Source organism: Conger conger, chromosome 11 (assembly GCF_963514075.1).
Source record: "Conger conger chromosome 11, fConCon1.1, whole genome shotgun sequence".
Lineage (NCBI taxonomy): Eukaryota > Metazoa > Chordata > Actinopteri > Anguilliformes > Congridae > Conger > Conger conger.
In genome coordinates this window covers 8,230,608-8,249,191 of record NC_083770.1, presented here as the reverse complement: position 1 = coordinate 8,249,191, position 18,584 = coordinate 8,230,608, and the positions used below count along the sequence as shown (strand labels likewise).

Genomic DNA, 18,584 nt, shown 5'->3' with positions numbered 1-18,584 from the left:
CTGCACTGGAGAAGGCTGGATCAGGGGAAAACCCCCGGGTGTGCTGCTTCCTACCTCTTTTAAGACCACAAGAATGGGCGTCATCCTTAATTACCAAGGCTGCACTTAATTACCAATTAAGAGCCAGTTCCCACACCCTGAGCTGCAGGTGAATCAAATCATCTTCCAATTAACTCAGTGAAAGTTTGCTCTGCTGCAAACCAAAAGAGGTAAAAATCTCAGCTCAATTAAAATAAACTACTAATCGGCACCAGAGAATGGGTGAGTGTTGCAACATAATCTGTATGAATGTGCATTTAAACGAGCTGCTTGCACTTCTGTGAAGTAGTGAAATCATGACGATAGTCATTTTAATATGTCCACCTTCAACACAGCCCACCTTGTAGCCAGAAATCCAAGCCATCCAAGCTAGCCAGCCAATCAGAACCGAGGTTCACTGATATCAATGAGCCTTAAAGGCACAATCACCACAATAAAACCACAATAACAGGACCTAAAGTAAAATACTGAAAAGGTATTCAATATGCGACCTTTTGAATTTACACATCTAGTGATTTTAATTCATAACTAACATAGTTTCTAATTCATACATACTGAATTATGCCATTGCTTTTATTTCTGTCCCCTCAGGCGTTTTTTGCTGGGAAGCTGAAGATGAGAGGCAATATCATGTTGAGTCAGAAGTTGGAGATGATCCTGAAAGACCATGCCAAGCTGTGAGCATGCCGTGACTGGACCAACCGGTCCAGCTTGGGCTGTTAGTCATCCTTCTCTCCTTCTCCGGAAGGAAACGTGATTTGCATTAACCCGACTGACTGACCTTCCACACCCTTGCAAAAGTTAATACGCATTGCTTTAAATGTGAGGAACTTCTGTAAATTTAAGTGTGAATCTGTCGAGATGGGTTGCCTCTTTTGCCTGGAATTCATCATCTCAATCACTGTCAAGGGGTGTAATGAACCCTGCTCTAGACTGTCAATTCTGTGATTTTTATTACATTGTCTAGCCATTAAAATATGCTTTTGCTCTCAACACTATCATTTCAAACAATTGTACAAATTTCAATAGGGATGGGGAGTGGACAGTCCGTCATGGAAGATTTTGTAATTAATTGAGATATTAAAAGTTATTTTGGCAAAGATGACAGATGAAGTGGAGGATTTGTTTTGTGAACAAGTGATGCACAGTCAGGTCATTAACACTGATGGCAATGTGCTAGTACAATGAAGGCTGACATTGCAGTAGTCCAGTGAAGGTTAACCCTTTAATGCAGGGGTCGGCAACCCTGGTCCTGGAGAGCCGCAGGGTGTGCTGGCTTTCGTCTCCACCTTAAAATAAGCAAGCGGAGCCGCGGTGGCGCAACAGGCTAAGACGCAGCAGACTTGCGGTTGCAGTTTGGGACGGGGTACGGGCGGTACATCTAATACGACTACCTCAAATTGAATCAGACGAGGTACAATTGGCTACCAAATTGGGAGAAAAAGGGAAAAATCTGAAAAAAATTAATAAAATAAGCAAGCGACTCAGACCCAAGAAACCAGGTGAGTTGAGTTAACTGTGTAATCAACGGCTTTCATTGATCAATTAATGCCAAGCAACAACGAAAGCCAGCCGACCCCTGCTTTAAGGTGTAATAATCCATGTAAACCACTTATTCCTGGCCAGGGTCATGGGAAGGGGGGGGTGCTTGAGGCTATCCCGGCATGCATTGGGCTGAGGCAGGAATACACCCTGCACAGGCCCCCAATCCATCGCAGTAATGTAATAATCACAACTGGTAACTGAAAGCAATGCGAGTTAGAACTGGGGTGATGCAATGAAAGATATGAACACTGATTATTAACAGTGGGGAGATGCAGTAACAGACATGAAGTGAAAGATGACACACTGGGGTGGTACGTTCTCCAGAACACACAAAATTAGTTTCCGACTCTTGTTGCCTTCCTCTGTAACTAAAACCGATTTGGTTTCCCCACCTTTATTTACACATTGTTACTCAGAACTTGTCACCCAACCAAGATTCAACTTTTTCACCTTGAAAGAGTTATGGGTGTGTAAAATCAATGGTACGAGAACTTCCTTTTAAAGTTCTTCAAGGAAAGTTGCCCTTTAAAATATATGGCACCCAGTTAACATTTAAATTTGCAATTTAGTTGGTCACGCTCTTGTAGCATTATTTCATGTAAAGAAAACTTGAGTCCACGTATTGGTCAATGGCTTTAGCTTGATAACTGAACCACAGCAACAGCCAGATATAGCCTACTGTATGCGTTTCAGATCAATGCTACATTATTTAACTACCTGCTTAGCGAACGGCCTTATGCGATTAATAACTGACTCAAAGATACTAAAGTTTTGACTCACCTGGGAATAAAGGCCCTGCAGCCTTTCTAGTACATACAGAAACGGAATAAAGCCCTTTATTAGTTTTGATCAGAAATTCAGAGAGCTTTTGTGTTCCCCTCTCTGCACGGCTTCATTCATTTCTTTGAGATTCAAGCTACACTTGCATAAGCCTTATCTGCTTTGAGTCCAGCAGACGTACGTTATCTTTCATTTTCCTTATTGCTTTTGTAGCTGCTCGTACAATCAAGTTAGCATCTCCACATTGGGAAATGAAAACACTGTTGGATTCGGCGCGCACTTCAGGTTGAAATGCTAAAACGAAACTTAATGAAACCAGGACCGAACACTTGGAAGCCCTCTTCAGAATAATTCTGAATTATTTTTAAAAAATGCTGAATTCGATTATTTTGCTTGAAATATAAAAAATGCCTTATAAAAGTGGACGGGTAGTAATTACGGGGCATAAAAATTCCACAACATCATCCTCGTGTTCAAACTCAGCTTCTCTGGCTCTTGAAATTCATTCCATAGCTGACTAATGAATTTTTGATTACAAACTGCTTTGTAGTTGAAACAGTGAAGACTTGCAGTTTTCTTTCTCTTGGGGAAAGAAGGTCTTTAGACTTTTCTGGTGATGAGTCCAGCACCCTCAGAACTTTCTTTTGCGTTTCCTCTGTAAAGCGTCTTTGTGACAGTTTCTCTGTAGAAAGCGCTATTCAAAGTTAAGTTCAGTTGAACCCCAGGTATCACAGCGCTCCATTTTGACCAGAGATAAACCCACTGCTTGCAGGAGTGGGAAGACTACTTACTACATATCGAACAGTACATACAGACAGTATCTGTTTATACACTCAGTGAGCACTTTAATTATTTTTTTTGACTTATTGGTCTGCTGCTGTAGCCTATCCACTTAGATGTTTGACGCGTTGCGTGTTCAGAAATACTCTTCTGCATACCACCGTAGTTATTTACGTTTCTGAAACCTTCCTGTCAGCCTCGACCAGTGTGGCCATTCTCTTGGGACTTCTCTCATTAAGGCGGCACAAAAATAAGTGTAATTACAGCCACATGATTTAAGTCTGTTACATCAAAGTCATTTATTATATCATTACATTTTATATAATACAGTTTGATTTACAGTTTATCCACGTATTATAAAAATTAGATTTATCTGCGCATATTCACATCTCAAAGATTAAAGGAAAGCAACCAAAGGTGATGGTCATTTTGATTCTGTTTTCACTCCCACCTCACCACTCTACCCTCTCCTGCACAAGTCGCTAATATATATCTTGGCATTCTGCAATGAAATACACATTCATTAAATCATGAAGCAGCTACAAAAAATAAAATATTTCCATGTATGGCCACGTACGTTTGCTTGAAGAAGTTGTTCCTGAAATGATTCGATTCACAGGACCCGTGAATCAGTCTGTGCTTGCATTATGGGAATCACTAACACAAGAATCACTTCCATCTGATCCGACTGATGCCACGCTGACGAAATGTGAATGAGAAAACGGACTCCTGAGTTAGTTTAGCACAGGAAGTTGAAGCATGCCAAGTCCCAAGCTACCCATTTCGCCAAGTTTAACTGTTTGTTTTTGTACACGAATAGCACTATTCATAAATATTACTTATATTTCACAAAATGTTTTTCAAGTATACCTTGCTAATATATTATTTCATCATAAAGCACTCTATTAATACCTAATAAAGCTGTTAATCAACTTGATTTCCTCTTTGTATTGTACTATTTACAGAGGGAAAGAACTTCCTCCGGTTTTACCCCGCAACACAGTAAATATACATTTTTGCAACAGCAGTGCAATTGCACCCTTGTGCTAGAACTGGGTAGGCATTTAGAAACTCTAAAACTTCATAACTGTGACAGGCTAAGTTACGGCCACCTCCACCACTCCCTTACCACAGGAAGGTATTAAATCAATAATTCACATTAGCACAATAATACTGTACACAGAGGCCTAATATATCAATATTTTTGTCGAGGCTGAATAATGGCTTTCTAATTCTGGCGTATGTTTTATGGTTTCTACAATGACCGCCTTGGTGACTTCCTCGTCCTGGCGTTCCAAGGACGTGCTTCAGCTCGTCGTTACTGCCATTATTGCTTTGTCTACGTTTAAGCAGGATATGGGGTTATATTCATTTCTATAGAATACAAATTTAAAACCATGAAAGGGACCTTGTACTCCTTAAATAAAAACAATACACTTGGATACAATTCCTTTCTCAAAGAAAATTCCACAATTTTCCAAAGGCCAGCATGAACTTGGGGTGGTAGATACTTTGGGGGCTGCTGAATTGACTAAGGTCTAAGTGGTGTGCACACGCACTAAAGTTTGTGCCCTTCTCCGACCTTCCGCCGGTTGTGCTCTTGCGGAGGCTCCGCCCCTTTGTGTTACCGTGCAGGGGTTGTGCGGGGGCGGAGCCCCGTCTTCGGCCGCTATAGGACGAGCCTGGCGTCGCTCCTCCAGGCCCGCCCCCGCCCGGCCGCTATAGGACGAGCCTGGTGTCGCTCCTCCAGGCCCGCCCCCGCCCGGCCGCTATAGGACGAGCCGGGCGTCGCTCCTCCAGGCCCGCCCCCACCCGGCCGCTATAGGACGAGCCTGGTGTCGCTCCTCCAGGCCCGCCCCCGCCCGGCCGCTATATGACGAGCCTGGTGTCGCTCCTCCAGGCCCGCCCCCGCCCGGCCGCTATAGGACGAGCCTGGCATCGCTCCTCCAGGCCCGCCCCCACCCGGCCGCTATAGGACGAGCCGGGCGTCGCTCCTCCAGGCCCGCCCCCGCCCGGCCGCTATAGGACGAGCCTGGTGTCGCTCCTCCAGGCCCGCCCCCGCCCGGCCGCTATAGGACGAGCCTGGCGTCGCTCCTCCAGGCCCACCCCCGCCCGGCCGCTATAGGACGAGCCTGGCATCGCTCCTCCAGGCCCGCCCCCACCCGGCCGCTATAGGACGAGCCTGGCGTCGCTCCTCCAGGCCCGGCCGCTATAGGACGAGCCGGGCGTCGCTCCTCCAGCTGCTGCTGAAGCGGTCGGGCAGGACGCGCATCTTCATGGTGCCATCGGCGCCGCAGGAGAAGACGTGATTGGCCGGGCCGGCCTCGATCTGCATGACGCCCGTGCCCAGGTTCCTGAAGATGGACTGGCGCGCGTGCTCGTTGGGGAAGGTGTGCAGCAGGCCGTGGGTGAACAGGCTCCAGATCTGCGTGGAGAGGCGGTGGGTTATTACACACCGGGGGGGAGGACAATCGCGCGTGTGTGGCGCCTCTCTCCCACTTTAAAGCAGCTCTACTCAACCCCACGTCCTGCGGGCCACAGTGTCTGCAGGTTTTTGCTCCTGCCTTCTGCTACGCCACCTGTTTTCACACATTGCTTTACCTGTTTGGTTCAGATAATAAGTTAGCTAGTGAAATCGGGTGGTGTAGCACGTGGCTGAAGCAAACACCAGCAGACACTGCGGCCCACAGGACGAGGAGCGGAGTAGCACTGGTTTAAAGAGTGGAAGCTGTTTATTTTGGCCTATGGCTCTGCCTGTTCTTTTCTTATTTCTGAGGCTCATAAATTGCTTCCTTGAACTGTCAAGGCACAACTCTGGTCCTGTTGAAAAACACCAATTCCAAAGGCCAAAATCCTAGAATTGAGACTAGATACTGAAAACTCTTACTCTTACAACTCTTAAGAAGCGATTGAATACACCGGAATAATCAGAAACAGCTGAGAAGCCAACTGTCCAACTACTTTTGGTCGCCTAAAATGAAGGGACTATGTACAGTCTAAAATGGGATTCAATTCATCTCCTAATAGACGTACCCTTAAAGGTGACATTCAGTAGTTTAACCTCATTATTCATTGCTTCATTTCAAATCCAATGCGCTGGAGTACAGATCCAAGAGAACATAAATTGTACCCCTGTCCAAATACTCCAAAGACTGTACTGTATATCTTTTAGAACCCACATAGCTGTTGAAATCAAATTCAATTTCATTTCAAGTTTCATTTCTGTCATATATGACCAGTCAAATGAGCTTAGTTACAAAACAGTAATGCAATTTCAAATTCAAGACTCGTTGAAATTGACCGAAATACTGCCCAAATAACAAGACCACGGTGGAATTTGTATAAGCCAGCTCTTTACATGTGATATTCTCAAGACCAGGGGGTATCAAACTCTGGTCTTGGGAGTCCACAAACTTTGCTCTTAATTGGCAGCTGACTGAAGTGAACACACAGCCTGCAGGCACTGCAGCCCTGGAGGACTGGAGTTGGACAACACCGCTCTAGAACATTCTAAATAATGTAATACCTCGATATCGAAGTGATATGTAAATAATATAAAGGCGACCGTCTAGTTTGACGTCTGTTTTTCATCTTCGGAGATAAAATAAGAGGTAATTGTGCTGTAAAAGTTTGCAACACTTGCGGCCATATGTCCCACGGCGGCCGTATGAAATGATGCGCTTCTTTCTTTTGTGCGGGAGGGCTCTCCGCTAACATATTTCCCAAGGGAAACAAGTTGAAACTTTTTTCAAGCTGAAAAATTGGAAAGCGCACAAATGGATCCAAACGAGCAGACTGAAATGAAAGCGCCGCAGAGCCGGGCGCCGGAAGGGGACCCACCTTGATGTTGCCCTCGGCCGAGCCGCTGATGAAGCAGCCCTCCGTGGGGTCGACGGCCAGCGCCTTGACGGGCGAGTCGTGGGCCTGGAAGCTCTGGCGCTGGGAGCGCTGGGCCAGGTCCAGCACGCAGATCCAGCCCTTCCGCCCCCCGGAGATCAGCAGCTGCTGCTTGGGGGCGAGCGCCAGCACCGTGGCCCCGGTCTCGTGGCAGTTAAACGCTGGAGCAGAAGAGGAGCGTTACATTACATCTCATTACATTACATTACATTACATCACATTACGTTACATTCCATTACATTACATCACATTACATCACATCACATTACGTTACATTCCATTACATTACATCACATTACATTACATCACATTACATCACATCACATTACGTTACATTCCATTACGTTACATTCCATTACATTACATTACATCACATTACATCACGTTACATCACATTACAGGCATGTGGCAGACGCTCTTATCCAGAGCGACGTACAGTTGATTAGACTAAGCAGGAGACAATCCTCCCCTGGAACAATGCAGGGTTAAGGGCCTTGCTCAAGGGCCCGACGGCTGTGCGGATCTCATTGTGGCTACACTGACCGGGCTTAGAACCACCGGCCTTGCGGGTCCCAGTCGTGTACCTTAACCACTACGCTACAGGCCGCACGGTCTCCCATTAATCTCACGCTCCTCTTCGTAGCCAAAACCGTTTTTCTGCCCTCTTTACTGATACTAAACAGACGGTTAGTCGTCGGGTTTCCATCCAACTGTTTTTATGCCGATTCTGAATTTGCGCATATTATATCAGTGTAAGCTGGTGTATCGATAAAGAGGAGATGCAATAGAGGGGGATGGAAACACATTTGTCTTGTTGCGCCCTCCTCAGAACATTCGACTTTTTCGGAAATGCACTCAACATTTGCAAAACATTTGGATGGAAACTGAACTACCGGCACCAGCAGGAGGAAGGACCCAGCTGTGATCACGCAAGACAAGTCACAGCGTCTCCCACAACTCACCTCTGTCAACGGCATGAACACACACGGTGAATTTTCACCGAAAATTTCTAAGTAACCACCAGGGAAAGCTTAGAGGTGAATATACCATGTCAGTTGGCAACAAAACATTTATGCATTTTTGGTGTTTCCGACCAGACATTTTCCTGTGTTTTCCTGCATTAAGTGCGGGAAATGCGTATAGAGGAATTCTAAAAAATCTTGACATAGTGTCTGGTATATCAGAGCAAAATGAGGGGCAAATAAAACATATTCCACAATTCAGCTGGAACACACACAGCTGAACAGGAGTGACGACTGCAGTGTCCTCATTTCTCCAGAAAGGAAAGACAAGGTGTCACATTGCTGTTATGAACCAAGTGTACCGCCACACGTCTGAACCTCCTGTTCTCCCAGACTCAGGGTGTTGACTCACCGTGGACGAGGCTGTTGACAGGAGTCACCAGAGTGTCCCACAGACACACGTTCCTGTGGAAAAAATGACACAAAACTCAAACCGGCACAGGAAAAATAGACTGCTGAGAAGCGCTTAGCACCGCATCAGATTATCTTACAGTCGCTGAGAACGTTACTGCTTGCTGCTGCTGCAGGTAATTAAGGCAGATGATTAAGGCTACTTAAAACGGCTATCATCATCATGAGTACTGCTGCCAGTCCTGGTTACGCAAACATCAACATTTTCCGTTTGACCTTTGACGACTTTGACAGGGTAATTACAGCGGCGAGTTAAAAATAACAATGCGTTTCTCTTATGTGAGGAATTGAACGCGGTTGGGCTTAATTACGTGACCTCCTTTCCCGCGCGGGAGGTTCCCCGGTCCTATTGCAGGCTGCTTTATTTTGGGTGGCGCAGCATTAGCGCAGCATTAGCGCAGCATTAGCGCAGCAGTAGCGCAGCATTAGCGCAGCATTAGCGCAGCATTAGCGCAGCATTAGCGCAGCAGTAGCGCAGCATTAGCGCAGCAGTAGCGCAGCATTAGCGCTTGGGGGCGCGCGCTCGTTGGTATTCCGCCCGCGTACCTGTTGTCTGTCGACAGGCCCGCCGTGGCGATGAGAGAGGACGACCCCACGAACACGAAGTCGTGCGCCGTCTTGTTGTGACACTGCAAGGTCTGGGAGGGGAGGGGAGGTGACATTGCGTTAGGGAGACGAGGCGGGGGGATTGGGAGGAGGAGGAGGAGGAGGAGCTCTCACCAGGTAGGGCTTGGGTGCGTTTCCTGTCGTGTTGGTCTGCCAAAGGCTCAGGGCTCCGTCTGCGTCCACGATGCCAAACTGAGAACACGGGGGAGGTGAAGGAGTCATCACACACATACACACACACACAGACACACACACACACACACACACACTCACACACACACACACACACACACACACACACACACACACACACACACACACACACACACACACACAAGCACACACACAAGCACACACAAGCACACACAAGCACACACACACACACACACACACACACACAGAAACATTCTGACGCACGCACGCATGAACGCACACCTCTCAAAACCTGAGACCTCTGCACACCTCTGCATTAAACTGCATACACCTGCATACACATGCACCCTGAGTGTGGGTCTGGGGGAGGAGACACCTGCACCTGAGTGTGGGTCTGGGTGAGGAGACACCTGCACCTGAGTGTGGGTCTGGGTGAGGAGACGCCTGCACCTGAGTGTGGGTCTGGGTGAGGAGACACATGCACCCTGAGTGTGGGTCTGGGTGAGGAGACACATGCACCTGAGTGTGGGTCTGGGTGAGGAGACGCCTGCACCCGAGTGTGGGTCTGGGTGAGGAGACGCCTGCACCTGAGTGTGGGTCTGGGTGAGGAGACACCTGCACCTGAGTGTGGGTCTGGGTGAGGAGACACCTGCACCTGAGTGTGGGTCTGGGTGAGGAGACACCTGCACCTGAGTGTGGGTCTGGGTGAGGAGACACATGCACCCTGAGTGTGGGTCTGGGTGAGGAGACACATGCACCTGAGTGTGGGTCTGGGTGAGGAGACACATGCACCTGAGTGTGGGTCTGGGTGAGGAGACTCACTTTGTTGCCCTGGTAGTTGAAGCGGATGCGGGTGACTCTGGAGTTGCCGGGGCTCCTGAAGCAGATGATCTGCTGGGAGTGACCCCACTCAAACATCCGCACACTGCCGTCCTGAGCCCCCGTCAGGTCTGTGGGTCAGTCATCAAAACACAGAAACACAGTGAATAACACTTCACACAACTAACACTTCATCATCCCCAGCAGCGCATTTTCAGCTACTTATAGTGAGCGATTGTATTTACATTGTTAGGCTACCTCGAAAATTTCAAGGTAGCTATCAGAGAAAGCTTACAGGTGAATATACAAAACTCAGCTGGCAACAAAATAACGTGTGCCTTTTTGGTGTTTCCAACCAGACATTTTTGTGTGCTTTTCTGTCTGAAGTGCGCTTTTACCATAAATATGAAAAGATGAATTTTCTAAATCCTGAATCCTAATCATAAAAAAAATCCTAAAAGTCTGGTACAGTAGGGAAAAACTAGGGGGAAAATAGGGCAATTAAAGCATATTCTACAAATGAGCTCTAAAATATACAGCTGAAAAGGCCTCTTATTTCTCCAGACAGAAAGCAGGGGGTACTCACAGTACGGCAATGTTGGATGGGAGGTCATCCGTCTCACGTTGTTTATGTTCCGTTTGATTAGCTGTGGAGGGCGGGAACAGAGCCAACACAAAAGTCAACCTATCGCTCCAAACTCGACGATTCGCTCCAAAAAAAACGCCCTGTACATTGAAACGAAGCATAAACCCAAACCAAGGTCGCAGAGTCCTGAAACGAACCGTTCGTACATCGTCAAAGCGAGGGTGGTCACGAATGTTTCGTAGCAGCAAAATTTCATGAAGAACAAGAAACCTAAACAGACCTACTTTGACAGAAAAATAGCGCCTGGATAAGCTGACACTTTGAGAGGAAGAGCAGAAAGGAGCGGGAGTGGACGCTGGGCGCAGTAAACGGAGGCGGGGGGCTCGGTGAGAGGGTGTGGGGATGTGGACCGGGGCGGGCGGTCTCACCACGGAGGCCCCCCGGCCCGTCTGGAGGCTGCCCAGCCAGGGCATGTTGATGGGCGTCCCCAGACTGCTGTGCGTGTACGGCGTGGTGCCGTGCGCCGTGTTGAAGTCCTCCCGCGTGTGTATCACCAGGAACTCGTCCCCCCTGAAACGAGGCAAAGTAGGACCTTCAACGTTCGTTACCTTAATGCATTACGCTACGCGATGCAGGTCGACGCCAAAGTGCTGAAACACGCTATGCAGACGTTTGCCATCGCAGGAAATGCCATCGCATTTTGTCATGTACACAATTTAGCACAATGGAAAGGCTTCATTTCATTTTCTTCCCATAAATCTTGTATTTTTAACAAGAGCTTGCACTGTGCCCGAATCTATTAATTGGTCAGGTAAGCATAGTTGCTAATACATGGTTTTTAGAAATTCATAGGTAATAATAAAAAATATGAATAATAATTTGTTATTTAGATTACGCTTTTACCCAAACGACGTACAGTTGATTAGACTAGGCAGGTGGCAATTCCCCCAGGAGCAATGCAGGGTTAAGGGCCTTGCTCAAGGGCCCAATGGCTGTGCGGAATACTTTTATCCAGCAAAATGAACGTCACTGGCGAGTCGAGGCCAGACCTGCCCGTGTCGACACGCCCCAGCAGCAGAGCGGCGGGTTGCCGTGGCGACGGCTCTCTCACCCTTTGGCCTCGGACTCGGTCTCGTCGTCGATCCACGTCAGGATCTGAGTGGCCAGGATGGAGGACACGTCCAGCTCCTGGATGTCGTGGGTCGAAGCGATGACCAAGCAATTGCGGTTGGCCTAGAAAAAGAAACGCAGTTTTAACTCGACGTCTCTTCCTCCCGGGGGGAAAAAACAATACAATTGGAAGCCTTCCTCGAGGACACGGCCTTCCTCTGTACCTTGTTGATGGCGAAGGCTGTGATGATGTCAGACTCTTTGTGGATGATTCGGGCCTTTCCCCCAGGGTAGCCCAGATCTGCCTCTATCTATAAAGCACAGGACAATCATCTCAAAACGCTGCACTTTCCAGTGGAAAACTACTTTAAAAAGCCGCCTTGGGGCCATGCTCGGGGAATTGTTCTTATCACGCGGCTATTTAAAACATTACGTACCCCTAAGGCGTTTGAAAATAGTTCGCTGGGGCAAGCAATTGAAAAGCAGACCCAGGGGAAGGCGATTGGTTGGCCAGACAAAGCATGCACAAAGTCAATGGTCCTTTAACAGGAAAATTTACCAATTATACAACAGTGATCCATTGATGCAATGAATGCATCAATGATGCGGCCAACCAAGCGTTTTCCACAGGTGTTTAAGTTTCATACAGTAGATGCTCATGGGAAGAGCTACAGTGCCATCATGACCCGAAAAAACTTGATAATTCTGGATAATTTCAAACAGCCCTTTGGAATATCTCTCTTTCACGGAGAGGAAAAATTTAGCTGGTTTGAGATAACAATTATCTTATGTTGTGACTGTTGGGAAGGAAAGCCTATCCTTCAAGACCAAGGCTGAAGATTCCTGGTCTAAGAACTTAATTATATCTTAATTATTATCTTTCCTGAGGTGTTCCGGTACAAAAGCAAAGTACAATGAACAAATAAAGTCTGAATTAGTAAAGCTGTTAGTATCAGACCTGGGTCATACACGTAATCGTTTTGGATTCAAGACCCATCTCTTCAGGCTACACCTCTCCCTCCCCAACTCACAATCACCGTGATTAGCCTTAGACCGTAATGGCACTTATGTATAGATATCGTTACTTGTATAGGTATTGTTGTTTTTATTGGCTGTTGTATTGTTCTGAATTTCTGTATGTTTACACGAGGACTCAGAACTGTACTGTCCTCTCAGGCCCACTTTTGCACTTGTACTTGTGTTTGATTTGCACTTTGTTGTACGTCGCTCTGGATAAGAGTGTCTGCTAAATGCCACATAATGTAATGTAATGTAATGTACTTCTTCGTGCTCGATTGACCTTGCCTGGTGCAACTGAGCCAACCAACAGGCCCAAAAGGTGTGGGCTTGCTCTTTTTCAGAGTATTTCATAGGTTCCAATACACCGCATAAACATAGAAAAGTATTTGAAGATTACGTTTCTGACCGAGGTCTGGTTAGTATGTGGCACTGCATAGAAGACCAAGCAACAAGCGGCGACACGCTTGTGACAGAAAATCGTGAATCGATCAACACACTACAGCGGGACACGCGCTTCAACGTCAAGTCATAACCTGCAGCTTGAGGACGATGGGATGGCGGAACTGATAGAGAAAAGCCTGTTTGTTGAACAACATGAATATTAAACCGAACGGGCGAGACTTATTTGGCATTTCTGTTTTTAATCTTACCCTCTGAAATTCAATGTGACATTTCCAGACCTTGTTTCAGGCTTCTGCCATGGCCTCTGAAGACCCGTCGGGCAATTAAAAGCTCCAGTCAAAGAAGCAAGGCACGGAAATGACCTACCCCGGCCCCATTTGCATACAAATCATCCTTTACTTCATGTCAATCCAACCTTTAACTGCTCTTTAACACTCCTGCCCGCAGTAAATAAATGAAATCAATCACCTCTCATAATCAAAGGCAGGTAAAAATCGATGAGGCGTGAATTCCTTAGGTTATCATTATTTTATGAGATGGTTAAAAATAATAGTCCCTTTCCAGGTCATATATCACCGGCACGAACCAAATTCACCTTAATAAAAAAATCTCCCGCATTAAAACATTCTACGACGATACACGATTTTATGTCACAAACAAGTTAACCTTGCATTAAAAACATGCAGCAATATGTGATCAGTCGAATCGTCAAACAATACATCAGATATTAATTCTAAAATTCGGTTTGATATTTTATATAATTTCCTGCTAAACCAGCAGTGACACATTACAATAAGATGGTAAAATTAATAAAACGCTGAGGACAACAACTGCATGTTTTTAATCAGACAATAGTATGACAAATTGTATTTTTCCCCCCAGTGGATTTGGGGCAAGCAGTACCTGGTTGTAGCTAGGTTCCTCCATCACAGAATATTTGACATTTTCATTGCCATCTTCAACCAACTAAATCATTTGAGTAGCCACAAGACATCAGACAAAAAAAAAACGAAACGTGATAAATCATGCAAATCAACAGGACACAGTGAAATCTAGAATTAGATTGTTAAGAGTAAATCAGTCGGTAAGTTCCACACACTGGTGCTAAGCTAACTACGCCAGCACATTTGGATCTTTGTCAAAAAATGTTTCAACTTGATTATGAATTAATCAAGCTTTAAGGCCATGAAAGTCGTAATGTTCAAAAATCGGTCAAATTTTACAGTAAAAGCCTTTCATTGTATTTGACAAAAACACAAATGAGACATAAGGGTCACATAAGGGCCTTAAATAGGAAACATCATAGCAAATGTTCCAATGTGTTAGCGTGAAAGACTGCATTTGACCAGCCTCTGGGCTCCAAGCATCAAGATATCTATGAACCGGAGACAGCTTCCTCTCATCAGCTCCGTGGATTCCTACAGAAGCTACTCAATGGGGCATGAAGCCAGTTTGCGGAGGCAGCCATTTTGACTACGGGGAATATTTTGGCACCAGATAATGCACATGGAGAGATGAATAGGCCTGAAAAAAAAATTCTGCGCAGCCCCAGGAGAGTAATTAGTGAAGTGTGAAGAAATTTTAGAATTTAAAAGTACTGTCCAAAATGATATAAAATGGTATCATTTTGGCAGGGTAAATTCATAGTTTTGAATGGACTTCAATAGGGAGGTTTGCTTTTTGGCACCAGAGGCTTAATAAGCTGCAATACCTCCGCTGACCACTGGAGTTTGCAAGCTTCTGGGGGGAATGTTAATCCCTGGCCCCCAAGCTCCATGGCTATATGTTCTTGCTTTGTAGTTAAAATAAAAACGGGGCAAGGCATGTTTCACAGTCTGTAGGTAGCCGGAGGTTTGACTCCTGAGGCAGTAACACTCAAATGTGAGTGTGAGTATTCCATAAAATATGAAAGGACAGACTATCAGATCTCCTTTATATAAAAAATAAATATAAAAACTGAAAATATGAACACACACACACACACACACACACCACCAACTCCTCACGGCTGCATACAAGATGAAGTTCTGCATAAACCTGCCTTTTCCATAATCCGCTCTCAAAAATCCCTATTAGCAATGTTAAAGAGTGTCATGAACTTTATTCTGCACTATCGCATACACTGTTCTACACCACTACAGATCATTTACGTCCTTCATATTAACACAAAAGATCATCCAATATGCGTTTGTGTCCCTTATATGACCCTTAATTTAGGCAAAAACTACCAGGACTAATCAGAAGCTTGAACACAAATTAAATAGCAATTAGAATACAACACAGATCATGCAGTAGACAACACACATAGAATAGACACAAGTGCAACAGTTTCCATAGAGACTTTCAATAGAAAACAGAAAACATGTTTTTTGTCCAAAATTACTCGACGTCGGTTTGATTTAACTGCCAAATGCTTTGTCCTCAACTTTCAGTAATGGTTTTAGCATTAAGCATTTCTTCCCCAATGACATTTCCCACTGATTTTAGCACCCCTGCCCCATTGTATGCAAACCCTAACCTACATTTTTTACTTGGGTAATTGACAAAGTGCACTGTGAATGAACTCCAGATCGTAGAGAAGTTAACACGCTGCACAGTGCCAGCATGGCTACATTGTAAAGACTGCATACATGGTTTCTGCTTTCAGGTCTCTCATTCGGCTTAGTTTGAACTCATTGGCTTAAAACAAATTTTTTAATCCTTCAATGAATGTGATCTGACACCTTTTGCTTCACCAGAAACCCAAATCATGAACCTTCCTGTGTGCACGCACCAGTTGAAACCAAATTCCAAATCCCGATTTGCAAATGGGCAAGTCCACTATAACCAACATTACAACTGCAGGATATTTGAGTGGCTAAGTCCAATACAGCTACATAAAACTGACACGTTTTTATAACTCTCAGGAGGAAATAACTTTAACTCAGTCTCAATTATGCAGCTGTATTGGGCTTTACCACCCAAATATCCAGCAGTTGTAACCTCAGTTACCATGTAATTGCCCAAATGCTTCAGATGCCCAAGCAAGTTTAAGAGAAATCATCAATGAGTGGACAGGCCCCATTAAACTGTAACCCGGAGCATAAGCTTACTCCCCAGTTTGCCACTACAGTCTATTACAGCGACATTACAGTTATTTCACCCATGCTTTTATCCAAAGCCACTTACAGTTGATTAGACTAAGCAGGAGCCAAATCCCTCCTGGAGCAATGTAGGGATTAAGGGCCTTGCTCAAGGGCCCAACAGCTGCACTGATCTTATTGTGGCCACACTGGGGCTTGAACCAGCAACCTTCCAGGACCCAGTGAAGCGCCTGAGCCTCTAGGCGGTAGGCTGCCCACGTCGGGCTGGGCCGTACCTCGTTCTGGTCCCGTTTCTTGGTGAAGATGTTGCGGATGAAGGTCTCTTGGATCTGCTCCTGCTTCACCAGGTACTGCCACAGGCGCCGTACGGGGAGGGCGGAGTGGTGGCTGGACCTGCGGGCGGGCACCGCGGGGTTAAACACACCTCAAACCAAACCGAGTCAGCTCTTCACAACCATACGGACACGTCTTTAAAGATCTACTCCATATACTTGTGTAATACTTGTGTATTTTCACACCTATTTATTTTTTTTATCCAGTGGAAAACGAGATTTTACGAGATTTGACGTCATCGTGTACCAGCGGGTGTGTCTTTTGATCAAATGCCTGTCAATTTCCTGTTCCCCTTTCACACAGCAGTGCGTATGTTCCACCCCGGGGCCGTGGCCTACAGCTCTCCCCCGCGTGTGTACACGTCACGTGCTGCTCTAACTTCCGCCTCAGCTGGTCTTTAAGCGCCCGTCTCAATACCGACCCGTTTACGGGGCTCATTGGTCACAGCATCGAAGGCCACCAATGAAATCCAAAGACTAATGGAGGTCATTCCAAAATTGTCTTTTAAAGGAAAAATTCACACAGAAATGAGTTATGTTTACTTCTGGCAAACAATACAAGCACCCAGAGCTCCATAACAGGTGGACAAATTAACCCTGCTAAACGGCCTTTACCTTTTAAGCTTCATCTTGAAAGACAGTATATGCAGCCATTTTAATGTTTAATGTTTCTCCTTGCCTGAAGCTCCCAATTAACTGAAACTAAAACTCCTTGTTCGTTATGTCTATGTGACTGTGGCGGGAGGCGAATATTCAAATACGTCTAACCGAGCTATAATCAGTCAGATTGGGGGTGACGGGTGGGGCGGATTTGTCCTTTAAACCTGCGTCTATTCCTTCAGCAAGTTTCAGCATCTTCCGCCAAGCACCCACGATGTCCTTTCTCTATCCGTTCATTTGATTCTCGTGCCTTGTGGCGTTCGCGCGCCGATCAAAAAACCAGGCGGTTTACTGCTGCCACTGCCGACCGTGGCTGGGATCCGTATAAACATAACTTAAGAGACAATGCCACTTTTATAGCTCCTTGTTAGGCTCTACATTCTGCCTAAACGAGAGGGAGTTTATTGCTCTTAAGTATAACTGCCAGGCGATATTTTCCACTGCTGTGCACACTATTTTAGTTTTTAGCCTTTCGAGCCCGGGGCCAATTTTGCGGTATTTCTCCGTTCCGCACCGATTATCATTGTTGTTGTCGCTCCTGTGTACTTGTCTTAACAGTGTACAGCCGTATTAGCCTTGTGAGTCGCACCGACTGCAAAGCTCTGCCAAGTATGTACGCACAAGGGAAGCGACTTCGACAGGAATTAAGGTTCTCCGTTACAGGACTGAGTTTAGGAGACGGGCGGATGCATGTGGCGGCAGGGAGCAGCGTGATTGGAGGAGGCGGGGAGGGGGCGGACCTGAAGGGTGTGTTGGACGGCTCGAACAGGGCCTTGTGGCGGAGGAGGGCGGGGCCTGAGGCCAGGCTGTCGTCCAGGGGGTGGGTCGCCATGTATTTAGGGGGAGGCCCCCCGAAAATCTCCAGCCTCTTCAGCAGCACCTGCTCCCAGCGCTGGAGGGTCTTCAGCACGGAGTAACAGAGCGGAGAGCCCACCGGCAGGTCTGTGTGACAGGCAGGGTCAATACACACACACACACCTCATAGACACACGCACGTGCGCACACCGTACACACACCGTACACACACCGTACACACACCGTACACACACACACACACAGCATGGAGTAACAGAGTGGAGAGCCCACTGGCAGGTCTGTGTGACAGGCAGGGTCAATAAACACACACACACCTCATAGACACACGCACGCGCACACACATACACACCGTACACACACACACACACACCTCATAGACACACGCACGCGCGCGCGCACACACACACCGCACACACACCGTACACACACCGTACACACACCGTACACACACCGTACACACACCGTACACACACACACACACAGCATGGAGTAACAGAGTGGAGAGCCCACTGGCAGGTCTGTG

At 46.4% G+C, this 18,584-nt stretch overlaps 2 protein-coding genes across 8 annotated transcripts in view; one reads left to right on the top strand and one right to left on the bottom strand.

Annotated features, from left to right (window-relative positions):
* Positions 1-1,144, top strand: part of hsd17b4 (hydroxysteroid (17-beta) dehydrogenase 4) — a 31,160-nt gene extending 30,016 nt beyond the window's left edge. For both annotated transcript variants that reach the window (XM_061260838.1, XM_061260837.1), the window contains one exon: positions 631-1,144. In XM_061260838.1, the coding sequence (XP_061116822.1) occupies positions 631-720 (90 nt within the window). In that variant the 3' untranslated portion in view covers positions 721-1,144. The remainder of the gene's footprint in view (positions 1-630) is intronic.
* A 4,150-nt stretch (positions 1,145-5,294) lies between these two features.
* dmxl1 (Dmx-like 1) overlaps positions 5,295-18,584 on the bottom strand; it is a 59,039-nt gene continuing 45,749 nt past the window's right edge. For 5 of the 6 annotated variants that reach the window (XM_061260833.1, XM_061260831.1, XM_061260832.1 and 2 more), the window contains 13 exons: positions 17,986-18,187; positions 16,529-16,646; positions 14,074-14,136; positions 11,973-12,059; positions 11,750-11,871; positions 11,067-11,208; positions 10,639-10,699; positions 10,056-10,183; positions 9,195-9,272; positions 9,021-9,112; positions 8,416-8,468; positions 6,985-7,202; positions 5,295-5,569 (listed from right to left, as the gene is read on the bottom strand). In XM_061260833.1, coding sequence (XP_061116817.1) covers positions 5,354-5,569; positions 6,985-7,202; positions 8,416-8,468; positions 9,021-9,112; positions 9,195-9,272; positions 10,056-10,183; positions 10,639-10,699; positions 11,067-11,208; positions 11,750-11,871; positions 11,973-12,059; positions 14,074-14,136; positions 16,529-16,646; positions 17,986-18,187 — 1,580 coding nt within the window. In that variant the 3' untranslated portion in view covers positions 5,295-5,353. The remainder of the gene's footprint in view (positions 5,570-6,984; positions 7,203-8,415; positions 8,469-9,020; positions 9,113-9,194; positions 9,273-10,055; positions 10,184-10,638; positions 10,700-11,066; positions 11,209-11,749; positions 11,872-11,972; positions 12,060-14,073; positions 14,137-16,528; positions 16,647-17,985; positions 18,188-18,584) is intronic. The other variant, XM_061260836.1, reaches the window with a different exon arrangement.